At 42.2% G+C, this 26,153-nt stretch overlaps 2 protein-coding genes across 3 annotated transcripts in view; one reads left to right on the top strand and one right to left on the bottom strand.

Annotated features, from left to right (window-relative positions):
* The first annotated feature begins 294 nt into the window (after positions 1-294).
* On the top strand, positions 295-9,374 carry EFCAB10 (EF-hand calcium binding domain 10). The gene is made up of 4 exons (XM_075599681.1): positions 295-454; positions 2,467-2,631; positions 6,712-6,793; positions 9,215-9,374. Exons 1-4 carry the CDS (start codon positions 352-354, stop codon positions 9,255-9,257), a joined length of 393 nt encoding a protein of 130 aa, XP_075455796.1. The 5' UTR covers positions 295-351; the 3' UTR covers positions 9,258-9,374.
* A 119-nt stretch (positions 9,375-9,493) lies between these two features.
* RINT1 (RAD50 interactor 1) overlaps positions 9,494-26,153 on the bottom strand; it is a 29,078-nt gene continuing 12,418 nt past the window's right edge. For both annotated transcript variants that reach the window (XM_075599679.1, XM_075599680.1), the window contains exons 7-14: positions 25,617-25,727; positions 25,045-25,270; positions 22,659-22,796; positions 19,967-20,166; positions 16,098-16,312; positions 15,399-15,579; positions 15,199-15,317; positions 9,494-13,492 (exon numbers count right to left, since the gene is read on the bottom strand). In XM_075599679.1, the coding sequence (XP_075455794.1) occupies positions 13,270-13,492; positions 15,199-15,317; positions 15,399-15,579; positions 16,098-16,312; positions 19,967-20,166; positions 22,659-22,796; positions 25,045-25,270; positions 25,617-25,727 (1,413 nt within the window). In that variant the 3' untranslated portion in view covers positions 9,494-13,269. The remainder of the gene's footprint in view (positions 13,493-15,198; positions 15,318-15,398; positions 15,580-16,097; positions 16,313-19,966; positions 20,167-22,658; positions 22,797-25,044; positions 25,271-25,616; positions 25,728-26,153) is intronic.

The raw sequence follows: 26,153 nt of genomic DNA, 5'->3' as shown, positions 1-26,153 counted from the left end.
AAATGTTGGAGGGACTGGATACATTGTGAATAATTAAATCATTATTTTTTTATGCCTGCCATGCACTGTGGATCCATCTGGCAGCGAACAAGGATAATGATTAAAAAAATGACTTCGCAGCGTCACTCCCAACAGGATCATATGAATGAGAATCACGTGACGTCATAATGCCTTCTCTCAGCGGGTGTTCGGAGCCGTCTATTGTACGTGCGGAAATAAAGATTTCGGATTGCAATACAAAAAAAAATGGGAGGGGAGCCGGGATGTGACGTCACGCGAGAGGGAGGTGGGGGGACGCCTCAAACCTCGACCTGTCTCCTAGCAACAGGGAGACGCTGAGAGCTGAGCAACATGGCGGCCACCAGAGAGATGGATGCGCAGGAATATCTCCGGGAGCACAAAATCATGGAGCTCGTGAATAACCTCACCAGCCTGCTGCTTTTCCACCGGCCGGGTAACAACCCCCCCCCTTAGGTGTTAGCAGGGTCTAGCTTTGCATACCATAGTTAATGGCTAATAATCCATGTGCAATAAGCAAGGAAGGGTTTAAAACTGCTTCACATATAGGGCTACGTGTGCAGACTAACCTGTATTGGGGGTTTATTTGATGTGGGCAAATATGGGGTTAACTACTGTAGTAACTCTGCTAACTGTATGGGATTTCACGTGCAAGTTATTGGGTTATGCATACATAAGTAACCCTCTGGCAGCTAAGGGGTTAAAAGCGGTGGTACGAATCTGGGGCTACGTTGGTATAGTAACCTAACCTACAATGTGCCGCAGAGTGAGATGTTGGCACCAAAGCGGTGACTCTAGTTATTCCTGCCCGCCTGTCCCTCCAGTGGGGATCAGTAGGGTGCAGCGCCTCTGTTTTGGACAGGTGTGTATCTGGTGGATTTTTTTTTTCAAGCCAAATAAATTATTTTAAATGCAGATAAAAACCCTATGCTGGTTGTACATTGTTATATTGGGGCCTGTTTATTAAATGTCAATCATGTCACACAGAAAGGCATCTCTCTCTGGCGTAGTGTACTAAATAAACATGAAAACAAAGGTCTGTGTGTACAATGCACTTTTTCTCTTATTGTGAACACCGGGAAATACAAATTAAGCCATTATCATTTTTTTTATTATTATACTGCATTTACCTATTTTATTTTAGATTTTTTTTTTTTTTTTTTATTAAATAAATACCTTGCAATAGATGAAACATTTCAGGCAGAGCACACAATAAAACATGAAAAAAATATTATTGTGGTATTTCCAAGGGTTTCGCACAGAATGCAGCAATCTAAGTACTATCAAATATATGTGCTTTTGGCATTTAAAATCAGCAAGCCTGCCAAAAATGGAAATCGATAAAAAAAATTTTTTAGCAGAATTAATACTGGGTGGTCCCCCAGAGCAGAACCGCAGAATGTCCAGCTCCGACGCCCAACTGGTTCCTGATATTTCAGGTTTTTGGTGCTGGTGCACTTCCTGGCTTTTTAAAGATGATGCCTGCAGTCAAACCCTATGAATTCCTATTGGATCACATTTTAGCTGCCATTATGTTTCCCTGAGATGGGAGAACGGCACCTGAAACAGTCAGTATCCCAGGAATGGAGAGAGCGGAGATTCCCAGAGCTGACAACTGTAAGCTTCTCTCTCAAACAGTTCTGCCTGTAACTCACTTTTCTGTAGTTCAAAGTAGGAGTTTGTCATAGACATCTCTGTAGTTCATTATTCATTTATAAAATGTTTTACCAGGAAGTAATACATTGAGAGTTACCTCTCATTTTCAAGTATGTCCTGGGCATAGAGTTAAGATGACAAACAATACATGGTTACAATTACATAGTTACATAAGTGAACAGGGTAATAATTATATACAGGTAGCCCTTGCTATCCAACGTTTCACTTTACAACGAATGGCATATCCAATGCAACACTATGGGCCATTTTTCGACGCCGGAATGCATTATCCAACGCTCACCGCCACTGATTAACATGGGACTCACTTTACAACGTTTTCACTATCCAACGCTACTTCCAGACGGATGATAACCGTTGGATAACCGAGGACTCCCTGTACAAGACACAGCATGCACAGTTCATGATCTTTGAAGACCTCACAGCTCCTTCAGATTGGCACATTTGAGGAAGAGTCTTGAGGGCATGAAATCTCATGTGCCACTACAGTGCACCTGTTAAGAACTCTCCTATTGGTTCACTAAAGACTCACAACCCCCAGTGATCCTGCACGTGTCCAGAATCCTTCCAATTTCCACAGTTCTACTTATTAAATGTTATTTCTTTTATTTACTGCTAAGGTGAGCATTCCCATTTGACTGCTTATCATTTATAACGTGCTCCTATGCCTTGTGTTATAAATAGGAAAAAATCCAAAATGCCAAATTGTTTTAAATGAGATGTATTCTGTCCATTTTAAAAATCAATATTTTCTTCAATACATATCTTGTGCAGAGAGACCTAGAGAATTTCTTATAAAGCAACTGGAGAAGTTGAAGCTTGCCAGGCTGTTGGATGGGGATTATCCGTGCCTTTTTGATGACTCAAATCTGGATGCTGTCTTTGGAATTCTCGACCCTTCAGGCCAAGGTCACATCACCGGGACACAGCACATGGAAGGTGAGTAGCAGTAATGGGAAGAGTAGTGCTGTGGGTGAAACAGGTTTGAATAGCACTGTCCGCTTCTTGTGACCTTAAGTAAGCCAAGTTATGTCCCTGTTCTGCAGGCACCAAAACATTTAGGGGGAGATTCATTAAGGTCCAGTACGGGTTATCGCACTTCAGTTCATCGTCAACTGGCATTCAAGTCCATGGCAGTTAATGCTGAATCGGGGTGTATACCATGCATCAGATTTGAGTGAATCCCAGAGTTTGAGTGTAACCTTTATGGAGAAGAGTATGTAGAAGCAAGTTCCAATATCGGTGCTCAGTATGTAAAAGAAACATGTAGTTGAAATCAAGTCTTGAGTAATAAGCTTGTTTACGTGTTGGATAAACTCTGATTGAGCCTCCTAGACCCAGTGCATAGAACACTCATGTAAGGGGTTAATAGCCATGACACTCCATACGGTAATAACAAAGTCATATGTCAATGTATGTAGATGTATACCATGGGATGTGTTCCCCTAGAGCAGCACTTAAACGTCCAAGTCTCCCAACTGAATAATGGAACGAAAATATTTGGAGTACTCACATATGAGGCAGTTAATCCGGTGCGTGCATCACGCTGGCGAGTAAGAGAGAGAGGGCAATCCAGAAGATTCAAAGAGTAGTCTTTGATAAAGGGCGTTTGCCCGAAACGCGTCAGAGTGGTTTTTATTTGGCGTTCCCTCATATGCCACGATTAAAGTTTATTTTTAACCTCACTTTTTGGGCGTTTAGCCCCAATCTTTCTACAGCTGTGCTCCGCTTTAATCTTCTGGATTGCCCTTTCTCTTTATGGAGAAGAGACTTGTGCCTGAAATATTCTATGTACATATTGGAATAATATTGTTTGGGTTATAATTCTGTTATGGTTAAGAGCTATAGAAATTAAAGAATGGAAATGTAGATATAGATCAGTGAATTATAGCTGCAGCTTAGCCGCTCGGTAGCAGTTCCCCCTTTAAAGCAGCAGTTCAAGAAATATCGTGTGTTTTTTTTTTTTTTTTTTTTTTTAATCAGTTCTGTACTATGAAAAAAAGAAAATGATACATGTATTTTCTCAAACAATTTTTAAAGACCTTTTTAACGTATTCAAATGTAGCAAGCATTTTTGTTTCTATAGAAACCACTTGCAAAATAACACCCCCTTCCTCTTCTGAGACAGACTCTGGCTCTTGAGCTCTGCCCTCTCTCTAGCAGTGCACTGCCTGGTCACATGATCTTCCCCAAACAACTTTGCATCGTGGGTACTGTTTTGCAGCAATAACTGAATTAAATAACCCAGAGCAAAGCGATCGATCTGCAACTTGGGCAATCACTTGTCAGAGTGCAGATTGTATTGATGCACATATTGAATGGGGCCCCAATTTACCAGCTTTGAGGTGTCCCAGTCAGTGTTGCCTTCCTGGTGCTTGGCTGGCAGACACTTGACCCAGATGGCAGCGCTCTCTTTCTTTCCCGCTCCTTTGAAGGACAGGCCACGTGGCTGCCGCCTGCTCCATCCTTCCACTCACTGTTTCACCCTAATTTGCCATCAACCGCGAAACCCACACGCTTTTTCCTTCCTTGTCTATCACGTTCCCTCATCCACACACTTTCCGGATCTTCAAGGATGAAGCAATGGCTGGTGCCGGTGTGGTAGGGCCGAAGGAGGTGGGGCGTAGCGGTCAGGGGCTGCAAGGGAAGCCCACCAGTGGCTTGAATAGTAGCATTTATGGAAAGACAGCCTTAAAGCGGAGATCATGCTAGGTTTTTATTTTAACCTGAGGCGACTCAGAGCTGAATCGTTTTCAAGATGCTTAGCAAGGAAGATACTGGTATCACTTCCTGCTTTGGCGTCCTCTTATTGGCCCTCGTCAAGATGGAGATTTGAACTGCCATTTTAGATCCCCAGTGGTGACGTCAACGCCAGTACCTTAATCAGCAACTATCTTGGGAACTGGTGAGTCCCTAGAGCTACAAACAGCACGGTTCAGCTCTGGGTATCCTCCCCCCCCCAACCCCCCAAGTACCTATCATGTAAATATAATATAATATTGAGGGAGAGGTGGCAGAAGGGGGTACAATCAAAACAAAAAAAACAAGCCTCTGGGATTGTTTTTCTTTTAAGAGACTTAATATTTGTTTTCTAAGCTCAAGAAGTAACCTGCAAGTCAACTACTTGTAACATCAGATATGATCCCTGATCTCACTTAACCGCATTGTACAACATGACTTAGGGATGTTATATGTCTTGTTCTAAGAAATTGGAAGTTGTATAAATCTCAATAGTGCATCAAATGTACAGTAAGTGTACGGTTGATTTAACCAATGTTATTAAGGAGCCATGGGCACCACTTCCAGTCCGACCACTTTGGCATGCATAAGCTTACTGAGAAGTTGGTTGCAGCACAAGTTACTTGAGTATTCACTAAGGGCGGCCCCACCCCTCATCACTGTATGTAAAAGACAAGCAAAAAAATTGTGTGTGCGCCGAGCACGCGTATTTTACGTGAAACTTTGTTGTCTTTTGTCACTGTTTTGTCACAGAAATAGTATTTGTGTTGGTGATGTTTTTAATTCAAAATCAAAATACAATTTCATTGACAAAATGCAAAGAAATTTGACTTAGAACGCGCATGCTCGGCACACACCCTCTGTATTAGCTATTTGAACTAACTGTGAATTATTTCTGTGTGTGGCTGTGTGTGACACAGGGTGTGTGTGGGTTTCTGGTCTCGGCTCCGTGACCTCTTCTCTGGTGCTGCTGCTGTCCATGCGCAATGCACTGCCGAGCTTCAGAGCCCTCTGTGCATGCGCTGGCTGTGGTCAGAGCCTCTGTACATGCATGGAGGAGGACGGCTCTCGCTAGCTATGGTCAGAGCCTCTGCGCATGCGGTGCGGGGGATTGCTCTCGCTGGCTGTGGTCAGAGCCTCTGTGCATGCGCTGGCTGTGGTCAGAGCCTCTGTGCATGCGGTGCGGGGGATTGCTCTCGCTGGCTATGGTCAGAGCCTCTGCGCATGCGGTGCGGGGGATTGCTCTCGCTGGCTATGGTCAGAGCCTCTGTGCATGCGCTGGCTGTGGTCAGAGCCTCTGTGCATGCGCTGGCTGTGGTCAGAGCCTCTGTGCATGCGCTGGCTGTGGTCAGAGCCTCTGTGCATGCATGGAGGGGGACGGCTTTCACTGGCTATGATCAGAGCCTCTGCGCACCGCAACGGGGGGCGGCTGCTGCTGATCTATGCGCATGCACAGAGATGGACGCCTCAGCGCTTCTGCCAATTGCCGCGGACGACTGTGGGCATGGAGGTAAGTGTTGGCCTCATCTGCCAGCACTGACGTCACTTCCATAACCTACTTCCGTCTCCTGGAAAACGGATTTGGTGCCTGCAAAGAAGTTTTGGTTCAAAAAACAAATATTGAACTTATGAGATACACGAAATGTGAAAGCTCATACCTTGAATCCCCATCTCCCTTTATGAACGGGTCTTATTTATCCCTATTCCGTAATCCTTGGATTCTGGTTTCCATGAAGAAGTCTAAAATTCCCAAAACAAACTTGTATAGGCACTAATATTTCACAAACCAGAAATGTTATTATTTATTTATTATTATTTATTTATTTTTCAAACTGATACCTGGAATCGCTGCAAAGTTCAGGTTCTCAACTTTGTTTTTTAGTGGCAAATATTATTGGAAACCAAAGTTTTATCAACAAGTGCCCGCCTAATTATACTAGGCCTAGCACAGAACTGTCCCTTTACATTTCTCGCTAGCGCAGGGCGCTCAACTCCAGTCTTATATCCCCCCCCCCCCAAACAGGTCAGGTTTTCAGGATATCCCAGCTTAAGCACAGGTGGCTAAATCCGTCCCTGCGTTGGCACAGGTGGCTCAATCAGAGGCTGAGCCACCTGTGCTGAAGCTTGGATAGCCTGAAAACCTGACCTGTTGGGGGGGTGATTGAGGACTGGAGTTGAGCCCCCCATCACTAGAAAATGCCACTGACCAGGGCAATTGTAAAGAAATGAAATCCTGTATCCCTTTATATAAACAAACGTGGCTTTCCCTTTCACTTACAGCTTTAAAAACTCTGGGCGTAGATATAAGCAACTTGCAAGAACCAACTGGAAACATCACATTGCCAATCTTCAAGTACGAAATGTAAGTCCTAAAAATACACACCCATGTTTGTTTTGCTTTTTTTAAATGGTGAATTATACTGGAAATCATATTTGGGCGCACAATTGCCTACATTGTCTCAGCTGTAGCAAGAAAACACAATATTTTGTAAAAAGATACAGAAGTATACAGCGTGTCGGTTTTGTATTTGTATAGTACTTGGTATTTTGGACTCGCAAGAATATGTAATGTAACATTTTATATCGGCATGCGGCTGAGAATGAACACGATGCTCGGTATAAAGAGGAGATCTTTACACTTCTCGCACCCCGCGGTTCTTAGAGAAAATGAACTGAAAGTAGCCGAAACCTGCGGATCATTTCCATGTCAGAAGCATTGTGTAAGTCGGGGGGGGGGGGGCTGACGGTTCCCCTGTCTCCGCGGTTTCCCTCACTCCCCCCCCCCCTCCTCTACACCCACAAAACACACTGCAGCCCTCCTCCACCCTCTACGCACAAAACACACACATACATCACACACAGCAACCCCCCCTCTACAGCCACAAACCCACACTGCAGCCCCCTGTAAACCCACAAAACTGCATACACACACCAAAACACACGCTGCAGTCCACACACACACACATACACACACAGACACATACTGCAGCCCCCCCCCTCTACACCCACAAAACACATACAGCAGATACACACCAACAAAACAGACTCTGCTGCCCCCTCTACACACACAACAGACACACAAACCTTTCCCCTCGCTCTCCTGTGCGGAGCTCTCGGCAGGCAGGGAGGGCGGGGGAGGAGTCAGTGCCTTGCTGCTGCCTCCTGTCCAATCACCTCCCTTGTCTGAGAGCAAATCTCACGCTTTGTGAATGAGAACTGAAAGCTGATTGGCTGACAAACTTGGCAGGGTGCCAAAAATTCCGGACCATTACTGATTGATTGGATAATGTCCGGAATTTTAACCAGAGAGCAGGGATTTCAATAATGCTGGAATTTAACAGCTTTAACCTATAATTTGTTATTGCCCTTTCCCTTTATAACTAATCCACTGTACTAACACAAAGAGAGCCCCTTCCTGCAGCAGGGATTCCGCTGTTGGTTTGTGGAGTTGTCGCAAACATGCTGAGGCAGGGCTGGAATATACACAGACTATACTCACCATCCAGAACTTGTACTCGCCAAGCAAAATGAGTTTGACGACCACACAAAGGATTAAAATGAATAAACTGCACCCATGTACCTCCACATTGGTTATTATTTTGTGCTTGGCTTTGGTTTCTCTTTCCCTGCACCCCAATCTCTATAATTTTTTTTTTTTTTGTATAAAATACCCCTCGCCTGTACACAATCTCCCCCATTCTCAAGCTACCTGCACATATGCAACCCCTTTTCCTCATTTCCCCCTACTCTTCCTGTACCCAAACTCCCCCTTTTCCCCTCGGCCAGTGCCTGAGCACCAACCCTTCTTGCTCTCCTGTTGGGTGTTGCGCATGTGACTGTTTTAGCAGCGACAGTTTGAATCTGCCACAGGACAAAGGAAGGTGGAAGCAGCTCGTCCCATGGCAGTAACAGTGTCAGACGTGGGCATTTCAAACTAGCTCCACTGATTCTGTGATGACAACCGCGGCTGGCATTGAAAGGCGTGAGGGTGCCAGTCAAGGGAGACACACTGGCTACCCCTTTATCTGATTGTCACAGTGTGAATTTGGAGTTTGACGCAACTGAACGCTTGCTTTCTTCTCTGCACCTCCCACATACCAAAACACCTACCCTATATTTCACTGTCAGCAGTAGTGTTAAAGGTTGGGGAACTCTACGAGCAGCCAGCATCCAAACAGGATATGCTGCTGGGGTTCTGTCCATGTGGTCTGGCTTTCAAGGAGAACGTAGGGCCAGATTTATAAAACATTGGACTCGCTGCCATCAAACTGACCTGCAGCTCACACTGAACTCCTTGCACGGTTTAGTAAACCTGGACATTAGTATGTTTTTTACCATGTAATTCTCTGAATTGGGAGATGTAGTTCAAAATTACAGTAGCTGCATTTGTCCTGGAGTAAAGCAAATTTGATGTAGGTTCTGATAACTTTCAGTGGCCCAATATTCGAGTTCTTCATAGATTTAGTTGTACAGAACTTTCCAAACCTCATATGAAGAAGAAATATGATGGTTCCAAAGCTCTGTAAACTATAGTTTCATCTATGAAGAACTCTTAACGTTTATCTGCTAAAAGGTATCACAAACTACATTGAATATCATAAGTGTAAAAAAAAATTAGTTTCACAGATTCAGAACCTGTCATTTTGTTTAAATGTAGAATTCTTGAAACCACATGACACTAAACATGTCTCTGTTCTGTTCGGCTCTCTATTAATAATATAGAGTATTATTTTTTGGTAGACCTTTAAGTTCAAGCTGGTTTTTTTCTTTTTTTTCCCCTCAGGAGGACCCAGCTGAAGAAAGCTTGTGCAACATTCAAATCCTAGAAACCTGGGCACGTTGTTACACACACTTAGACGTTACACCTTTGTGGAACTTTTTTATTTTTTGCTGTTATAAATTCTCTTTTTGGTATTTAATAATAAAATATATAATTTAGTGTATATTATCATTGTTATGTATAAATATTGTGACACCCGTGATAGATCAATCTTTTGTAAAATATACTTAAGAAAATAGCTTTTTAATTATTAAAACCATCCCATGTATTTTGTCGAACATCCTTTATACCTGTTTTCTAGCATAAATTGTGCACGTGCTTTGCTGGTGCTAACTTCCTAATGCTTCCATCTGACAAAAGAGTAAGATACTTTATAGATTGATAGCTTTTAATGGACCAACATATCAATCATACAGGGCTTTCTTATGCATAAGCTTTGAAAACTAGCGAGTATATATGATGAAGAGATATCTGCAAAGAGGAGATGGGAGGCTTAAATACCAGTTTTGCCTGATTTATAAGGCAAGCTTTTCTATTCAATAAAGTTACATTGAAAGTCCATACGCCTTATAATCGGGCTCTGCACATTTTGCTGCTGACAGTCTTGTCCTGTGTAAGGGCAGCAACACAGCAGCCAGCATATTACCTATTTTTACAGTTAGAGGCTGGAATCGAGGGGGTCGCTCTCTAATCTTAATCAGGGTTGGCCTGTAATCGGGCAAATACGGTATATAGTGCATAAGGCTCATCACAGCCACGGTCTTTATCTGTGATTGGCGTGTTCAGATGATTAGCATACTTTACTGTAGCTGAGGAATTGTCACGTGAATCATTTTTTTATTAATAAAAATCCTGTCTTATGCTCATGCTTCTTAATGGTTCTGGTTCTGCGTCCCCATCTGTCTTAGTTCTCGGATGTGAGCAAGACAAAAGGACACAAAAAACAAGTTGAAACCTTTCGACTTTAAAAAACAAAAATGTATATATACTATTACTGTAAGATATGAATACGGCTCTTCTCCAATCAGAAGCATTTCACAACTGCCTGCCCTATTCGATACAGTTGAGAAAAGACATTTGCCCATTGAGTTCAACCTAACGGATATTAGTTTATGATTTTTTTTTTACTTCTATCCAGATGCATTCTGGTACGCAGCTATGAAATATAGGGGTTTATAGAACGAGTAAGTATTTAAATGCTGTAATGACATGGCGTTACACGGACCATACAGAAATGATTGATATCATCAATTTGGAAATTGTGTACCAAACAGCAATTCATAGCAAAGTCACATATTACTAATGTGTTAATCCCCATAATATAATAACCATATTTTTCTCTTCACATTATAACAGAGAACACAGCAAATATAGTCAAATGTTTCAGACCAGAACACTAATGATGGGGAATAAGCTTTAGTGAAAAACTGCAAGAGATTATTTCATTAGATTGTTTTGGGGCAGGGACTGCTTTTCCTAAATGTCACTCTTACAGTATGTCTGAAAGCACTTCTTCCCATTGTTATTTCTATTTGTTATTTATATAATTATCACGTGTATTACTGCTGTGAAGCACTATTTACATGAATGGTGCTATATGAATAAAGATATACATACATGCATGCATACATTCCACCAATTTAATAAAAACACCTTGTTGGCCATTTAAAAGCAGGACCAACACTGAGTGACAGGTATAAAAAATAATTTGTGTGGTAGATTCTTGTGAAAAGAAGCATTTTTATTGTGTCTCGGGGTGGGTGATTTAGCAATGTTGGCTGCAAAAGGAGCACAAATACTGCATCAGATTTTAAAAGGGAAAATAATATTACACTGAAATCAGTGAGATTTTATTTTTCCTTTAATAAATGTAGGGCATTATTATTATTATTACACTAGTTTTGTAGCTGGGAGACTGACACTAAAGGGGTCATTTGTCACAGTACTTCACTGATGTTGCCCTTGGTGCATTAGGTTCAGATTTAGGGATTGTATATAGAAGCAGTGAAGCAATATACATATTATAATGTGATGCATCACATACTTCATGCCTGTCACTGCGGAATCACAGCTCTCGGAGCCGCTCTTCTAGATAGAGAAGACGGGAGGAAAACTGCCTCTGATTGGAAGAGCTCAAAAAACGTCTTCAATTGGGAGTCATGTCTACTGGAGAAGTCTTCTACCAGGTTTAATCACATCCCTGTTGCATTTACATTGCTTTAAAAAGCTGGTAAGTAAAGAGTTCCCTGTATAATGACTATGGAGCAAGACACATTTACTTGACACTAATACTCTACTCAGGATATAGGGGCTCATGCAGAGAGCATAGATAAGGAAATATCGCCATCTTCTGGCAAAAAAACTAGGCAGAAATCCTGAAACTCGGGAGAAAATGGCGTGTTTTTTAAAAGTGGCCAGAAAATTTTTCAGACCTGTAAAATTCGCCAAACACGTTGCGAGAACGTGAAATTCGCGATGCTGACATATGGTGCGATGCAGGTAGCATCGTTGCCGTGAAACGCGCCATTCTGTCCTGAAATATGGCCAGTTCGTGCTCGCCAGCAAAAATTGGCAATTTGTTGCTGTTCGCCGCCGTGATAATAGATCTGTGTAAGTACTTATAAATTCCTATGCGTGGCGTCGCTGGAAGGGCAGGGGGAAGATCTGTGAATGTCTTAAATGTGGCCTGTCAGGTAAATAACAAAAGGTACGACATTTTTAACAAAAGTACAAATGCTGAAAATTCTGGCAGCAATTGTGTAAGGTGTTTATAACTGTGTAAAGCTACAGTCCTCATTGTATGTACATAGCGCCGTGGTATGGCGAGAATCGCGCACCTCTGAACTCGCCAAAATTCTGACAATCTGTTAAACCAGGTAACGCAGTTCTCTGCATGCGCCCATACATTATGGCAAATCTGTGGCTATTTTGTTGCCATTTTTTCGTTCTTTTGCGATCCTCTCTGCATAAGCCCCATAATCTCCACCTAAAAAGGCAAACTTAATTCCTACCAATGAGAGGAAATGGGTCTCTCAATAGCGTAGCACGGGAAGGTGCTCGGAATTAATTTTTTTCCTGTGATTTTTCAGTCTTCTGTTTGCATATTAAAAAGCAGATTTCAGAGAAGCATATTTACAGCCAATGCAAATGTGGAAGACCTAAACTGGTCTGTTATGTCACTCTGTGATGTAATAAAGATAGAGGAGGTGGTTGTTCTAAAACAATATAACTGTGATACCTAATTAAACACATAAACAGAGGTATTGTTATTCTCCAAACCTATGCAGTCTAGTTATTCTTTCTTGACCTACTTTTTACTTTGTTCTCCCCCTACCACTGATCAATGGTTTTGAATCTTAAAACATACGAGGCAGTAGATATTTGTAGTGCTTAGATAGTTGTGAAAATATTATATAGATTCACTTTTTTTTATTTTAATTGTTAAATGATTTTTATGTAAGAAAAAAAAAAGTTGTCCCTCCAATCCCAAAGACAGACCATGTTTCTCCAAATGGAACAGCTTGATTCAGTTAGGATATATATTTTTAAAAGGATCGTTATGTTAAAAAAAAAATCAAAGTCACTGCAGTATTGGTATTAAAATAACTATGTTTTCCCATAGCCAAGTGCTCGTTCCAGTTATATTTCTGGGTATAAATTAACCTTGGTGTGCTGTGTTCACTCAAAAGCGGCTTGTAATGCATTAAGCACTTCTCTGGCACCAACAAGGTAAGATACTTCGTAGGTCGGGACACCTTTTATTGAACCAACATATCCACTGTACAAAGTTGCCCTGCGCATAAGACTGAAAAGGTCCTTTCATCAGACAACCTTGTACGATTGAAAAAAGTATCACAACGTACAAAGTATCTTATTCTTTCTGGGACTTATATGGTGGGTTATTAGCACACACTCGACACAGTAAATTATGGTGTAAATGTGAAGACTTTGTACAGGTGGAGGTCATTACTGTTATCTTTCACCTGTACATAGTCACAGACGCACAGTTCTGCGATACAAATGAAGAGCCAACGCCAGGATTCCAGTAACGGAGCTTGTTATTTTCCAGTATTGGGCCAGTTAGTCCGTAAATTGAAAAGAATCTCAACGTCTTGTGGCGCCAACTTAAAGATGCCAAGTTCATTGAGCGCTGCGGTTGCAGAGGGCTGCTTATCACTTAGCCCGGTTCCATTCACACTCTCAGAAGCAGATTGCAGCACGTCCTTCAGCAGCAGGGCAGGCCCCACCTTCAGGTTCAGAATAATACAGGCTTCCTTTACACTGCAGGAGAAAACAGACAACAGCTGAAACATGTGAAATGTCCATCGCATCCATCCTAGTTTATACATTGGTGTTACTTTGGTTAGATAAGTGATGTGGCCGATTCCTTTGTCAAGTAGAACCTGTATTTGCCATTTTTATGTTGGACAATGTGCAAATCACTTAGGGGTCGACTGCCATAAACCCTGCCCACGCTTTGCAACACTCGGGGATGTTGACGTCATGTCGGCATCTCTCCACCAGACGGATAACATTTCTATAAAAGTGTAATTATTTCTATTAGTAGAACATATAAACTATAAAATATATATTTTAATAATAGTATGTATATATGATAAGAGAATACGGTTATATTATATGTTAAAACCCATTTTGGATACTTGACAGATAGATTTATTCTAAGTGACTGATATTTTGAAAAGAATCAGACTAAGGGGCCTATGCAGAGAGCAGCGAATTTTAAAATTGGCGAATTTATTAAAAAGTAGCTTTTTTGGAGAGTTTTAATCTCCATATGCAGAAAAGTGCGAATTCTGCTATGTTTAACATGGATGCGTGTGGCGAGTTTAAATTGGCGAGATGCGCGCTTCAGAAATGTGTTAAAACAAATTCGCGCCTTTTTTTTTCCCTTTGCAATGGCCGCGAGCGGCAGTTTTTTTTGGCGAGGCAAAACGGAGACAATCGCGCCATTTTATTGGCGCGAACAGCCGCTAGATGCCGTTCGCGCCTCTCTGCATACGGATATTTTTTAAACTGGCGAGATTGCGGTTCTCGCCAGCCGCGAGGCGAGTTTTACAAATAGAAAAGAAAAATTGGCGCGTTTTTCGGAAATCTCCATTTTCTGCTGTTTTCTGCGCGATTATCTCCAAAAAATGGCGAATTTCGAAAATTCGCTGCTCTCTGCATAGGCCCCTAAGTATTTTTACTCCGACATTAAAAAAAACAGTATACTGTACAGCAAAATACAAAAACCACTTGCGGTATGTTTGCATGTCTCGGACAGGTCTGTAACCCTGTCTTTCCCCATTATCTATTAGCCAATAGTGCTTCCACTGCAGCCAGGGATTCTGGGTAATGACATGCAAATGAGCAGTGTGTCACCCTTTGTTTCTTATCCATTTTAGCATGGACCTGTATAAGCTTATGCCTGCTGCATTACACAACTTTTCCAGCACAGCCTGGGTTAAAGAAATGCATAGCTAGTAACCCTGCTCACAGTGTGTCACTACTTCTCATCCATTAAAGAGTGTCATTACCCAGAATCCCTGGCTGCAGTGGAAGCGATGTATATTAAGCGATAAAGGGGAAAGGCAGAGATGCAGACCCATTTGAGACATGCAAATGCACCACACATGATATTTTTATTTACTATATTTATAATAAACTTTATCTAATGTTTTTTTTTTGATGGAGCCTCTACTTCCCCAAACAAAATGCCACCTCCCACCCTTTCCCACCCCTTCTCCTTGTGAAAGAATTATAATGCAATCGTTAGCCAGGCCGTCAGTGCTGGGGACTGTATATGCTGATAAGATACAGAATTACCAAGTCCCCACGGAAAAGAAAACCGGATTCATTTTTTTTTCAAACAAACAAACAAACAAACAAAAAAAATGTTGGAAAAGGGAGATGGGAAATTCAGGCAATTACATTGCCAGTTTGTGTGATGAACGTCGTGTGTTTGCCGAGTTTCCAGAAGCACTTACTGCTTGAAATAATTTTCTGGCCTTTTGCAGTAGTGTGAAAATAAAGGGAAGAGATTTCGGGTCATATCAAACTGCAGCTGTGCTGCTCCTCCTTCATTGAAATGATTTGCCAGGATGATCTGGGAAAAGCAAAAAACTCAATAGGTGTCAAATTGCTAGAAGCAAAAAAAAATACAGCATAAAAGATTATCCCTACTTACGTCTTGATAAATGAACATATCCAGCTTTTCTGCCAGCATCTGCCAGACTATTTTAAACAGAGTATGGCAGAGCTGCTGCTCCAGTTGCAAGAGGCGGTCTCTTAGCGCTAGCAGCATCGGACAGGCTGTGCTAGACAGAGACATCACGGCTTGTTCTGACTGTGACGGCAGAGACAGCCACCTGAAACCACCAACAATGCACCAGAGTCAAATATAGAAACATAAAGAACTTTTTTTTTTTTTTTGCATATATTTACTTATTTGAAGAGATCTCTTTTTGACCTTTCAAATGCAGTGTTTATTGTTTAAATCCAATCCTCCGTTCGGGAGATACAAGTATTTAAAATAAAGTGTCTGGGAGGTTAAAATGGAGCTTTCCCCAGAGCCGTCTAGAGGTTACCATGGCAACCTCAGACACTACGGATTGCCATGGTAACCTCAGACACTAGAGATTAATTATTTTTAACAGTAAGAAAAAATAAAAAGAGCAGGACATGCTCAGGGGGAACTAAACTAAATTTATAGGAATTAAACTCGTACCAGCTCCCGGGGGTGGGGGGGAGGGGGGGGAGAGAGAGTTCCTTCCAATAACCTACCGCTGAAACGGCAATGTTTGGCGTTGCTTTAAAACTGGAGCAAGGTTTCTCGTGCCCACAACCTTATTTTGCTCCCCCCTGCACCCAGGCCGTCAGCATTTACCTTTCTTTCTTGTACATCTTTGCAGCCTCTCGGACCTCTCTGAAGACATTCTCTACCTGACGGGACAGCATATCGTTCTTCAGGCGTTCCAGGAGGTTGATCATGTCGTCAAAAACAGAGATTTCCATTGAGGCCAGCTTCCCCAGCTGCAGCTTACTGCTAGAGCTGGTGTCTGTGCAGACCTCTAGCGCAGCCTGCTGGAGCTGTAAGAAAAACTGCAGACAGGCAGACAATCAATCAATGGGGTTTCTGTTCCGGCAAAATGCATTTCCGAGTTGACTGTAGAAATGTATCCTGTTAGCAAACACAACACTTCACATCAAAACACACAGACACCCGCTGCAGCTCCTTTAATATCCTTGGTTGTATGTTTTCTAAGCATACTAAATTAGCTTAGGGACATGTCGTACACTACGGTGCCACACACGAGGTTAGTGTACAAAATAAAGGAAATTGGACTTGGTAAAAATATGTGTACAGCACCTGGATTGAAAATTGATTGAAGGATAGACAACAGAGGGCTGTCATAAATGGAACCTCTTCATGTTGGGCTAAAGTTGAATGGGAGTACCTCAGGGATCGGTACTGGGACCCCTGCTTCTGAACTTATTTATTAATGACCTTGAGGATGGCAGAGAGAGCAAAGTCTCCATCCTTCCTCATGACACTAAATTGTGTAATGTAGTCAATTCAGAGCAGGATGTAATTTCTCTCCAAAAGAACTTGGATAGACTGGAAACGTGGGCAGGTAAATGGCAGATGAGGTTTAATACAGATAAAAGTAAGGAGAAGGAGCGGCTCAGTGAGTAAAGACACTGACTGACACTTAGGTTGCTGCTGGGGGGGCCTGGTTCAATTCCCGGTGTCGGCTCCTTGTGACCTTGGGCAAGTCACTTTATCTCCCTGTGCCTCAGGCACCAAAAACATAGATTGTAAGCTCCACGGGGCAGGGACCTGTGCCTGCAAAATGTCTCTGTAAAGTGCTACGTACAACTAGCAGCGCTATACAAGAACATGCTATTATTATTATGCACTTGGGAAACAAGCGCTATACAAGAACATGCTATTATTATTATGCACTTGGGAAACAAGCGCTATACAAGAACATGCTATTATTATTATGCACTTGGGAAACAAGAACAGGCGACTTACAAATAAAATGGGAAACATTAGGTGAATCCTTGATGGAGAAGGATTTAGGAGGGCTTGTAGATATCAGGCTTAGCAATAGTGCCCAATTTAAACATAATTATGGCCCTCTATATTGCATTAGTAAGACCACACCTTGAATATGGAGTAAAGTACCACTCCATAAAAAATTCATTATGAAAATAGAAAAAGTGCAGAGAAGAACCACCAAATTGAAAAAGGGGATGAAAAATTTGACATGAGGAGAGGCTCGTGAAATTAGATTTGTTTACATTAGAAAAGTGGCATCTAAGAGGGGATATGATAACTATACACAAATATATTCGGGGACAGTACAAGGAGCTTTCAAAAGAACTATTCATCCCACGGGCAGTACAAAGGACTCGGGCCATCCCTTTAGGTTGGAGGAAAGGAGATTTCACCAGCAACAAATGAAATGGTTATTTACAGTAAGGGCAATTCAAATTTGGAAATCATTACCCATGGAGACTGTGATGGCAGATACAATAGATATGTTCAAAAAAAGGTTGGACATCTTTTTAGAAAGGAAAGGTATACAGGGATATACCAAATAAGTATACATGGGAAGGATGGTGATCCAGAGATTAATCCGATTGCCAATATTTGTAGTCAGGAAGGAATGACATTTTCCCCTTATGAGAGAGCATTGGATGATGTTTCTCTGGGGTTTTTTGTTTGCCTTTCTCTGGATCAAAATACTGTAAATACAAATATAGGATAAGTATCTGTTGTCTAAATTTAGCATAAGTTGATCTTGATGGACATATGTCTTTTTTCAACCTCATCTACTATGTAACTATGTAACATGCTGGCAACACCGTTAATAGATCTATTTAACCAATCGCTATTAAACAGTTCTTGTTCCAGATGACCGGAGAAGAGCAAGTGTAGCCCCACATCACATATGTCGAAGTAGGGAAGGGGCAGGTAACTACAGGTCGATAGTCAAAACGATAATAAAAAATAAATGCCCAAATAAATAATAGTAGAATATCTAAAGTCCAATGACCTACGTGGGTTTACTGGGGGGAGATCATCTGAAACAAAATCTGATTGATTTATTTGACTGGGTGACTAAGGCAGTAGATCAGGGTGGAGCAGTCGATGAAGCACGTCTAGGACTTCAGCAAGGCCTTTGACACGGACACACAGAAAACAAATAAACACGTTACAGTGCTTGGGACTGGATTCGTGAGGTGGTAGAATGAATAACACATTGGTTGACGGATAGGCGACAGAGTTGTGGTGAATGGAGAACTCTCAGAGGGATCTGTATTGGGACCGCGGGTCTTTCATATATTTGTTAGTGACATTACAAATGGCCTGGAAGGGAAGTATGCCTTTTTGTAGATGACACAAAGATCTGCATCAAAGTTTACAAAGGTGAATTAAACAACATGATTGCTGATTTAGCTAGAATAGAGCAGCGGTGCACAAACTGGGGGGGGTGGGAGATTTTTCTGGGGGGGCGCTGGCTGTTGCAGGGGTCCCGCGCTCTTCCCCCAGGCATTTAATTTAATGCCGGGGGATCGCGTGTGGCCTTTGCAACCAAAAAATATCTTACCGAGATTCAGACGCGTCTCCATGGCAACACAGTGTCAAATGACGCTGCGGGGGGTCATATGATGTGATGTCTCCGGGGTCAAATGGCGCAGTGGGTCACGTGACCTGACGTCACGTGACCCTGGAGCGTCATTTGACACGACTGGAAGGTCGGAGGGGGGGCGCAGCTTCGGCACAGGCCAGACGGGGGGCGCAGCAGGAAAAGCTTGCACTCCCCTGGATTAGAGGAATCGTTGAAATTGTGGAAACTAGAATTTAATGCAAAAACCATGCGCTTGGGTCACAAAAATCCCAAAGGCAGCATTACAGGATTAATGGCACCATAATGTGAACAACTGTAGGGGAAAGAGAACTGAGTCATTACTTCAGCCGACTTCTAATTAGGCAAGCAATTTAATAGAGCAATGGGGAAAGCCAGCAGGAGGAGAGGTTGCATAGGGAGAGATATTAGCAGCAGAATAGGAAAGGTAGTGATGCCGCTATATAAATCATTCGCAAGACCTCACCATGTTCTTTCTGGAGATCATAATCTCCAGAGCGACATGTACCAATTAGAGATTGTGCACAGAGAGGAAGCGTGTTTGAAAGAAAGGGGCGTGCTAGAATGTGAGCTCATACTCTGAGGCTGGAGGGTGGCAGGTGCGGGAAATGTGAGGAAGTACTGCACAGAAAAGGTAGTCCATTCATAGAGAAGCCTCCCAGAGGTGGTACGGCCCAATACATTAAGGAAATTTAAAAAAATGCATTGGATAGACATATGGCTATCCTAAATATGAAAGATAGCCATGGATCAAAAAGGACCTGAAGTTTGACAATACAGAAGACAATTGGCAGACAAGGTGGGCCAAGTGGTTGTCACCTGCCGTCACATTCGGTGTCTCTCTGTGCGGACACCTTTGCGGAGTAGCCTGCAAGGTTAGGTGCTGGAAGTTGTTATAGATAATGGGAGGGACAAGTGAAATGGAAAGGGCCAACAGTGTTTTAACAGAAACTCAGCTTTCACTATCAAAGAAAAAGCTCTAAAACCCCAACATCCGTCCTGTCCCCAAGCACATTGTAACCATTACCTTTTCCCACGTACCATTACTGTATACACGACATATTGCCAAAGCCATCAGTCTAATGCATCTACTTACAACATTGTCAGCCCAGTCTCCTAGGACAGTTGCAATGTAGTTGACGGCATTGAGGATAGCGCAGTATCTGGAGCCCAGCAGAGCTCTGCTCTCTTCCTTCATCACTTGTGTTAACCGAATCCTGAAGTCATCAACTAAGTCCTTCTGTAGCTCCAGGAACTGCAGCTTTCTAGCTGCGGTGGGGAGATTCTTGTATCTGTCTATCGGACAACACGGAAAACAAATAAAGGGATTGTGGCAGCGGAGAGTCACCAGCCACTTAGAACTACAACAAATCCACATATCCTGAGGTAGCCAGGAATTTAGCCTTAGTGGTTCAATTAACCAGTAGTGCCGGGGGTCTGATATTGTTCCAGGAGCAATAACGATACGACTGGCGCCCGGATGCCGGAAACGGAAGTGTAGGGGCTCCACTTTTGTTTATATCGGGCTGGCCAGTCCATCGAAGCGGTCAGCCCGATTACCCCTAGAAAATAAGTGCCTATACCGTACCATGTACGTTATAAGGGCACTGTAAAGGTTAACAGGGTTAATTGACTGACACACACACACACACACACGTGTACTGCATGCTCCTGAGCAGATCAGAGTTGGATATCTGTATATTAAAGATGGGGCCGGGTGCTTACTAGAGACACTGGACCCTTTATTATTTATGTGATCTAAAAGCGGGAGCCCCACATCTGCTCACGAACAGTTAAATCCCGGAAACCCAATGTTACACTTCAGGCCATATCTGCCGAAGCAGCCAAGCAGGCCATATTTGGGCCAAATCCTCCAGTTATTTCAATGGGGACATTTGGCCTAAAACGGCCCAATCGGCAAATTTTGCGGATATAGAACAAGACCCCGACTGTTACAAAAATGGCAATCTTCGTAATTGTAATTTCCAAGTTACTATATATCCCGCCTTAAACCTCTCGCCGACTGCCCCGCACCTCTGGAATACCCTTCCTCTCAATATCCGACAAGCACCCTCTCTATCCACCTTTAAAACCCAACTCAAAACATACCTGCTTAAGGAAGCATATGAGTAGCTCTATGAGTGACAGTTTTACACCTCATACATTAACCCTGGCCCCTTGTAGACGCACTTATCAGAACGCCCTCCCACTGTGTCTGCATGTTCTTCCTAACAACTAATTAGATTGTAAACTCTTCGGGGCAGGGACTCTTTTTTCCCAAATGTTACTTTTATGTAACAGTTGGTTGAAACGTTGTGTTTAATGATTGAATACATTTTTCTTTTGATAAATTTGATAAACCCTGGAACATCTATTTTTATATAGTTCTTGGAGTTTTTTTTTAGACAGGTCCCCCGTGGACCAGGAGCACCGGTAACTGCAAGTATATGTTGTTTTCCTAATGGTGTTCAGCATTGTATCTTCTATGCTATATAAAGACATACATGCATAGATACATACATCTAATGCAAAATATATACACGGACATCAGCTCACACTTTATATTCCCATGTGGAACCCTTTCGGTTAGTCGGAGGCACCCTTAGGTGACAAGAAACCCTGGTCGAGAAACACCAGCCACATAACGCTTAAGAGAAATGAAAATCTTAACCAGACTGCCCCCGGCAAAGCATGACCTGTGGTTTCCTCGGTCTCTTTAACATCACTGCGGTTTCAGAGTGTCGCAGTTTTACGAGGAAGACCCAACGTGCCTCCATCCAATTAGGTTCCCAAAACGACGATACTTTAACTTTAGCGCTGTATTCTTTGAGGCTCATCAAATTAAAGCTGCAGACAAATATCCTACATGTTTTGTTTTTTTTAATTAAAATAGGGATGGGGAGGGAGGGGGGTGGAGAGAGGGAGGGGAGGGGGAAGGCCCCACAGGCACGAGCTCCCCTCAGTATAGTATCCGCTTTGGTGTTCAGACCTCTCCAGGAAAACACCTAGCTACTGGACATGATTTGTGTGCATGGTCTCATGGTCTGGGTCCCTTGTACGTCCGTTTCTGTAGATCTTTTGCGTAATAGTCCAACCCTTTGAGTGAGAATGCGTCTATCCTTATCAATGCCAAACTGTGGCTACCTCAACCCCTGGGATATCTGTCTGCGCCAACCAAGGCGTTCAGACTTTTAGGAAATTGGTGCCAGTGTCATTAACTAAACTCGTTAATTTTTCTATCTGGCATACGTACCCCGATCTGTTCCGAATCTTGGGGATGTTTGGGATCTCGGGTTGTTTCCACAATGCTGCGATCTCGCACCTCGTCGCTGTTGCAAAATGTGCAATTAATTTATTGCCAGCTTTGGCGAGACCTGGCAGTGGCCTGTTCAATAGGAACAACCACGGGTCCGGGGAAATTGTGAGATCAAAAATCCTCTGAATCCAATTTCTAATTTCTTCCCAGATCGGCGCTATCCGAGGACAGCATGTGTAACAGGTCAGACGATTCTCCGCACTGTTTTGGGCACAGCGGGGAGTACCCTGGCACAAACCTTGATCATTTTAGTGGGGTGAGGTACCACCTCAATACCTTATATGCATTCTCCTTCAAAGTGGTGCAAATGGAGCTCTTGGCTGCAGCCTCGAGCCCCGAGCCGAATCTTAACGGATCAGCAACTTAGCTAATTACTTATGATTGTGTGGAATGTATCAATGTGCATGTTATATGGAGGGGGGAAAAAAACGGCAGCTTGGACGGCTGCTTTAATGCTCTGCTGGCGTGTTACCTGTGATGACAAGGAGGAGAGTAATAAAGGTCTCGGCACAATCTGGAACCTTCATTTCATCCACATCAGAGATATCTTTATACTGCGAGGTCCAGGCAGCCTCTGCAGACAGCATGGAGTCCATCCTTTGTAGAGCCACTAAGAATTCAAATCAATTAGGAAAATGCGTTTCAGAATTGGAATGCAGCTTATACGACCTGGTGCTATGTACAGCAAAAGAACACTAAACACAGTGGTTCGAACATGTGCTACGAGTGACAAGGGCAGCAGGTCACAGATTTCACTTGGATGATGGAGATAGAAGAGAATGGGAAGCAACTTTGAGGACAAAAAAGGAATGGAATTCATTACCCATGGAGACTTTGATGGCAGATACAATAGATTTGTTCAAAAAAAAGGTTGGACATCTTTTTAGATAGGAAAGGTATACAAGGATACACCAAATAAGTATACATGGGAAGGATGTTGATCCAGGGATTAATCCGATTGCCAATTCTTGGAGTCAGGAAGGAATTTATTTTTCCCCTTATGAGATATCATTGGATGATATGACTCTGGGTTTTTTTTGTTTGCCTTCCTCTGGATCAATAAGTATAGATATATGATAAAATATCTGTTGTCTAAATCTAGCATAGGTTGAACTTGATGGACGGAAGTCTTTTTTTCAACCTCCTCTACTATGTAACTATGTAAAAATGGGAAACACAGGCACGTTGCTAATAAAGCTGGGAAAATAACACTGTTTTTTATTTTAAAGACATTATACTGGCAAGATATACATTAGGATAGTTTTCAAACACATCCTAGCAGATACACACGCCGCCGGATAAAGAGAGAGTTGCATATGCATGCGCAGAGGGTAAACGTTTCATGCTGGAATGGAGTATACAAGATTATGTATTGAAGACCGACACCTTACACACGGTGACAACACCTCCCAGCGGAGAGGCAGTCCTTCCTGGAATGTTTTATCCCGGTTAGATTGGTTGTCGTTGGTAAGACCTTTGAATGAACCTTCATAGACAAAATTGTAGTATACAGATCTTTTCAAATCTTACAGGTCTCTTCATGGTTTCAAAAGTTCTGTAAATGTCATCAATGAAGAACTCATGATGGTCCAACAAATCTACACTTCGAATGGACCCATATAGTTACATAGTATAGTTACATAGTATAGTTACATAGTAGATGAGGTTGAAAACAGACGTACGTCCATCAAGTTCAACCTATGCTAAATTTAGACAAAAGATACTTTGTCCTATATCTATACTTACTTATTGAACCAGAGGAAGGCAAACAAAAAACCCCAGTGTCATATCATCCAATTATATCTCATAAGGGGAATAATAAATTCCTTTCTGACTCTAAGAATTGGCAATTGGATTACTCCCTGGATCAACATCCTTCCCATGTATACTTATTTGGTATATCCCTGTATACCTTTCTCTTCTAAAAAGGTGTCCAACCTTTGTTGAACAAATCCATAGCATCTGCCATCACAGTCTCCATGGGTAATAAATTCCACATTTTAACTGCCCTTACTATAAAGAACCCCTTTCTTTGTTGCTGGTGAGATCTCCTTTCCTCCAACCTAAAGGGATGACCCGAGTCCTTTGTACAGTACTGCCATTGGGATGAATAGTTCTTTTGAAAGCTCCCTCTACTGTCCCCGAATATATTTGTATATAGTTATCATATCCCCTCTTGGACGACTCTTTTCTAATGTAAATATATCTAATTTAGCTAGCCTCTCCTCGTAAGTTAGATTGTCCATCCTCTTTATTCATTTGGTGGCTCTTCTCTGCACTCTCTCTAGTTCCATAATGTATTTTCTAAGGATTGGCACCCAAAATTGTACTCCATATTCAAGGTGTGGTCTTACTTGTGGGCTTTATAAAGGGGCATAATTATGTTTACTTCCCTTCCATCCATTGCCCGTTTGATGCAAGATACGATCTTGTTTGCCTTTGCAGCTACTGCATGACTTTGGGCACTATTGCTAAGCCCGCTGTCTTCAAGCACTCCTAAATCCTTCTCCATCAAGAATTCCCCCAATTTATCCTTATTTAATTTGTAAATATGGCTACTAGAACCTTATTCCTGTTGTATACTATGCTGTGATGGAATCAGCAGGTGGTTTATTGGATGTTAAAACTAGAAAGATGCTTGAAGTAAACCCTTCTAACAATAGTGACAATCAAGAGAATTTGGTTCAAATTCCAGTGTCGACTCTTTGGGACCTTGGGCAAATCTCATTCTCATTGAATGTCAGACATCAACAATTAGACTGCAAGCTCTTCAGAAATACGTTCTTGCCTGGAAAGTTGTATGTCAAGTATTGCATACACGGTAAGGAATCTATTGTTATCAAGCTTTGCTTTCTTACATTTCCTTTCCACCGTTAGCCAGCGTTGGAAAGAGGTTTCCTCGGAGAGAATGTGCATGCAGTTCGGGAGGCCACCGAGATACCCATGGGCACTGTGGAGTTCTCTCTGAAACAGAAGCACTTCATCCACAAGGTGACAGAAAAGAACGTCGTCATATAGCAGACAAGGGATATCCACAGACAACTTCTCCAACACCAGCATCACCAGGCCGCGAGTGAACTCCAGCTGGGGAAGAGAGACATTGTGCAGAACTCTGTGCAGTCGTATTTACAGAAGCATGCACACCAATTCAAATAGAAGGGTGAGTTACATAATGGCAAAGACACCGCTCAATTATGATAATCTGCCTTGAAAAACAATATCACAGACTTGTGGCCCTGGTAACTGAATGTTCCTGTGCTTGAGTCACCAGGATTAGATTGTATGATCTTTGAGTAAGTACGCATTGCATTATATGTACATGAATTGGGTTTTAATACTGGAGCCTGTCTGCTACTATCTAACAGCACTGAGAGCTAATGTTTCATTTGAACTCTTAAAGGTTGATACGGGATACGTTTCTGCTACTTACCGTGGCATTCACAGAGGAACCCGCTTTATTTAGAATGGTCTGAATCCTCTCATGTAAAAACTTTGTGTGGTTTCCGATCCACATGAGTACCTGGGTGAGGTACCACTCCGGCTAGAATTAAAAATAAATTGTCATGTTTTATTAAACAGAATATACAAACGGATAGCAGGAAAGGACCAGTTAGTCTTTAGAACTTAACCCCCTAATATAGTGTTTCCCTTTATTAACCACGTTTTGTAGCGCATCCCTTTATCACCCCCTATTGTAGTGCATCCCTTTATTAACGACATATTATAATGCATCCCTTTATTAACCACATATTATAATGCATCCCTTTATTAACCACATATTATAATGCATCCCTTTATTAAGGGAAAAGATATACACTAAGGCGCATGAGTATATTACTGATGAGATTGTATAGCTAATGGTGGCCAAGTTTCCCACAGACAACAATATTACAATAAAAAATGGCATTTATTTAAAACACAAAATCATAAAATCATAAAATCATAAAATATGTAATCAAAAAACAAA

This window comes from Ascaphus truei, chromosome 5 (assembly GCF_040206685.1).
Source record: "Ascaphus truei isolate aAscTru1 chromosome 5, aAscTru1.hap1, whole genome shotgun sequence".
In the NCBI taxonomy this organism is placed as follows: Eukaryota; Metazoa; Chordata; class Amphibia; order Anura; family Ascaphidae; genus Ascaphus; species Ascaphus truei.
This window is presented reverse-complemented; position numbering and strand designations above follow the sequence as displayed.

Coding starts and splice junctions, on each gene's coding strand:
- EFCAB10 (XM_075599681.1), top strand. CDS start 352: ATGGCGGCCACCAGAGAGATGGATGCGCAGGAATATCTCCGGGAGCAC. Junction 2,632..6,711: donor CGGGACACAGCACATGGAAG/GTGAGTAGCAGT, acceptor TTTCACTTACAG/CTTTAAAAACTCTGGGCGTA. Junction 6,794..9,214: donor CCAATCTTCAAGTACGAAAT/GTAAGTCCTAAA, acceptor TTTTCCCCTCAG/GAGGACCCAGCTGAAGAAAG.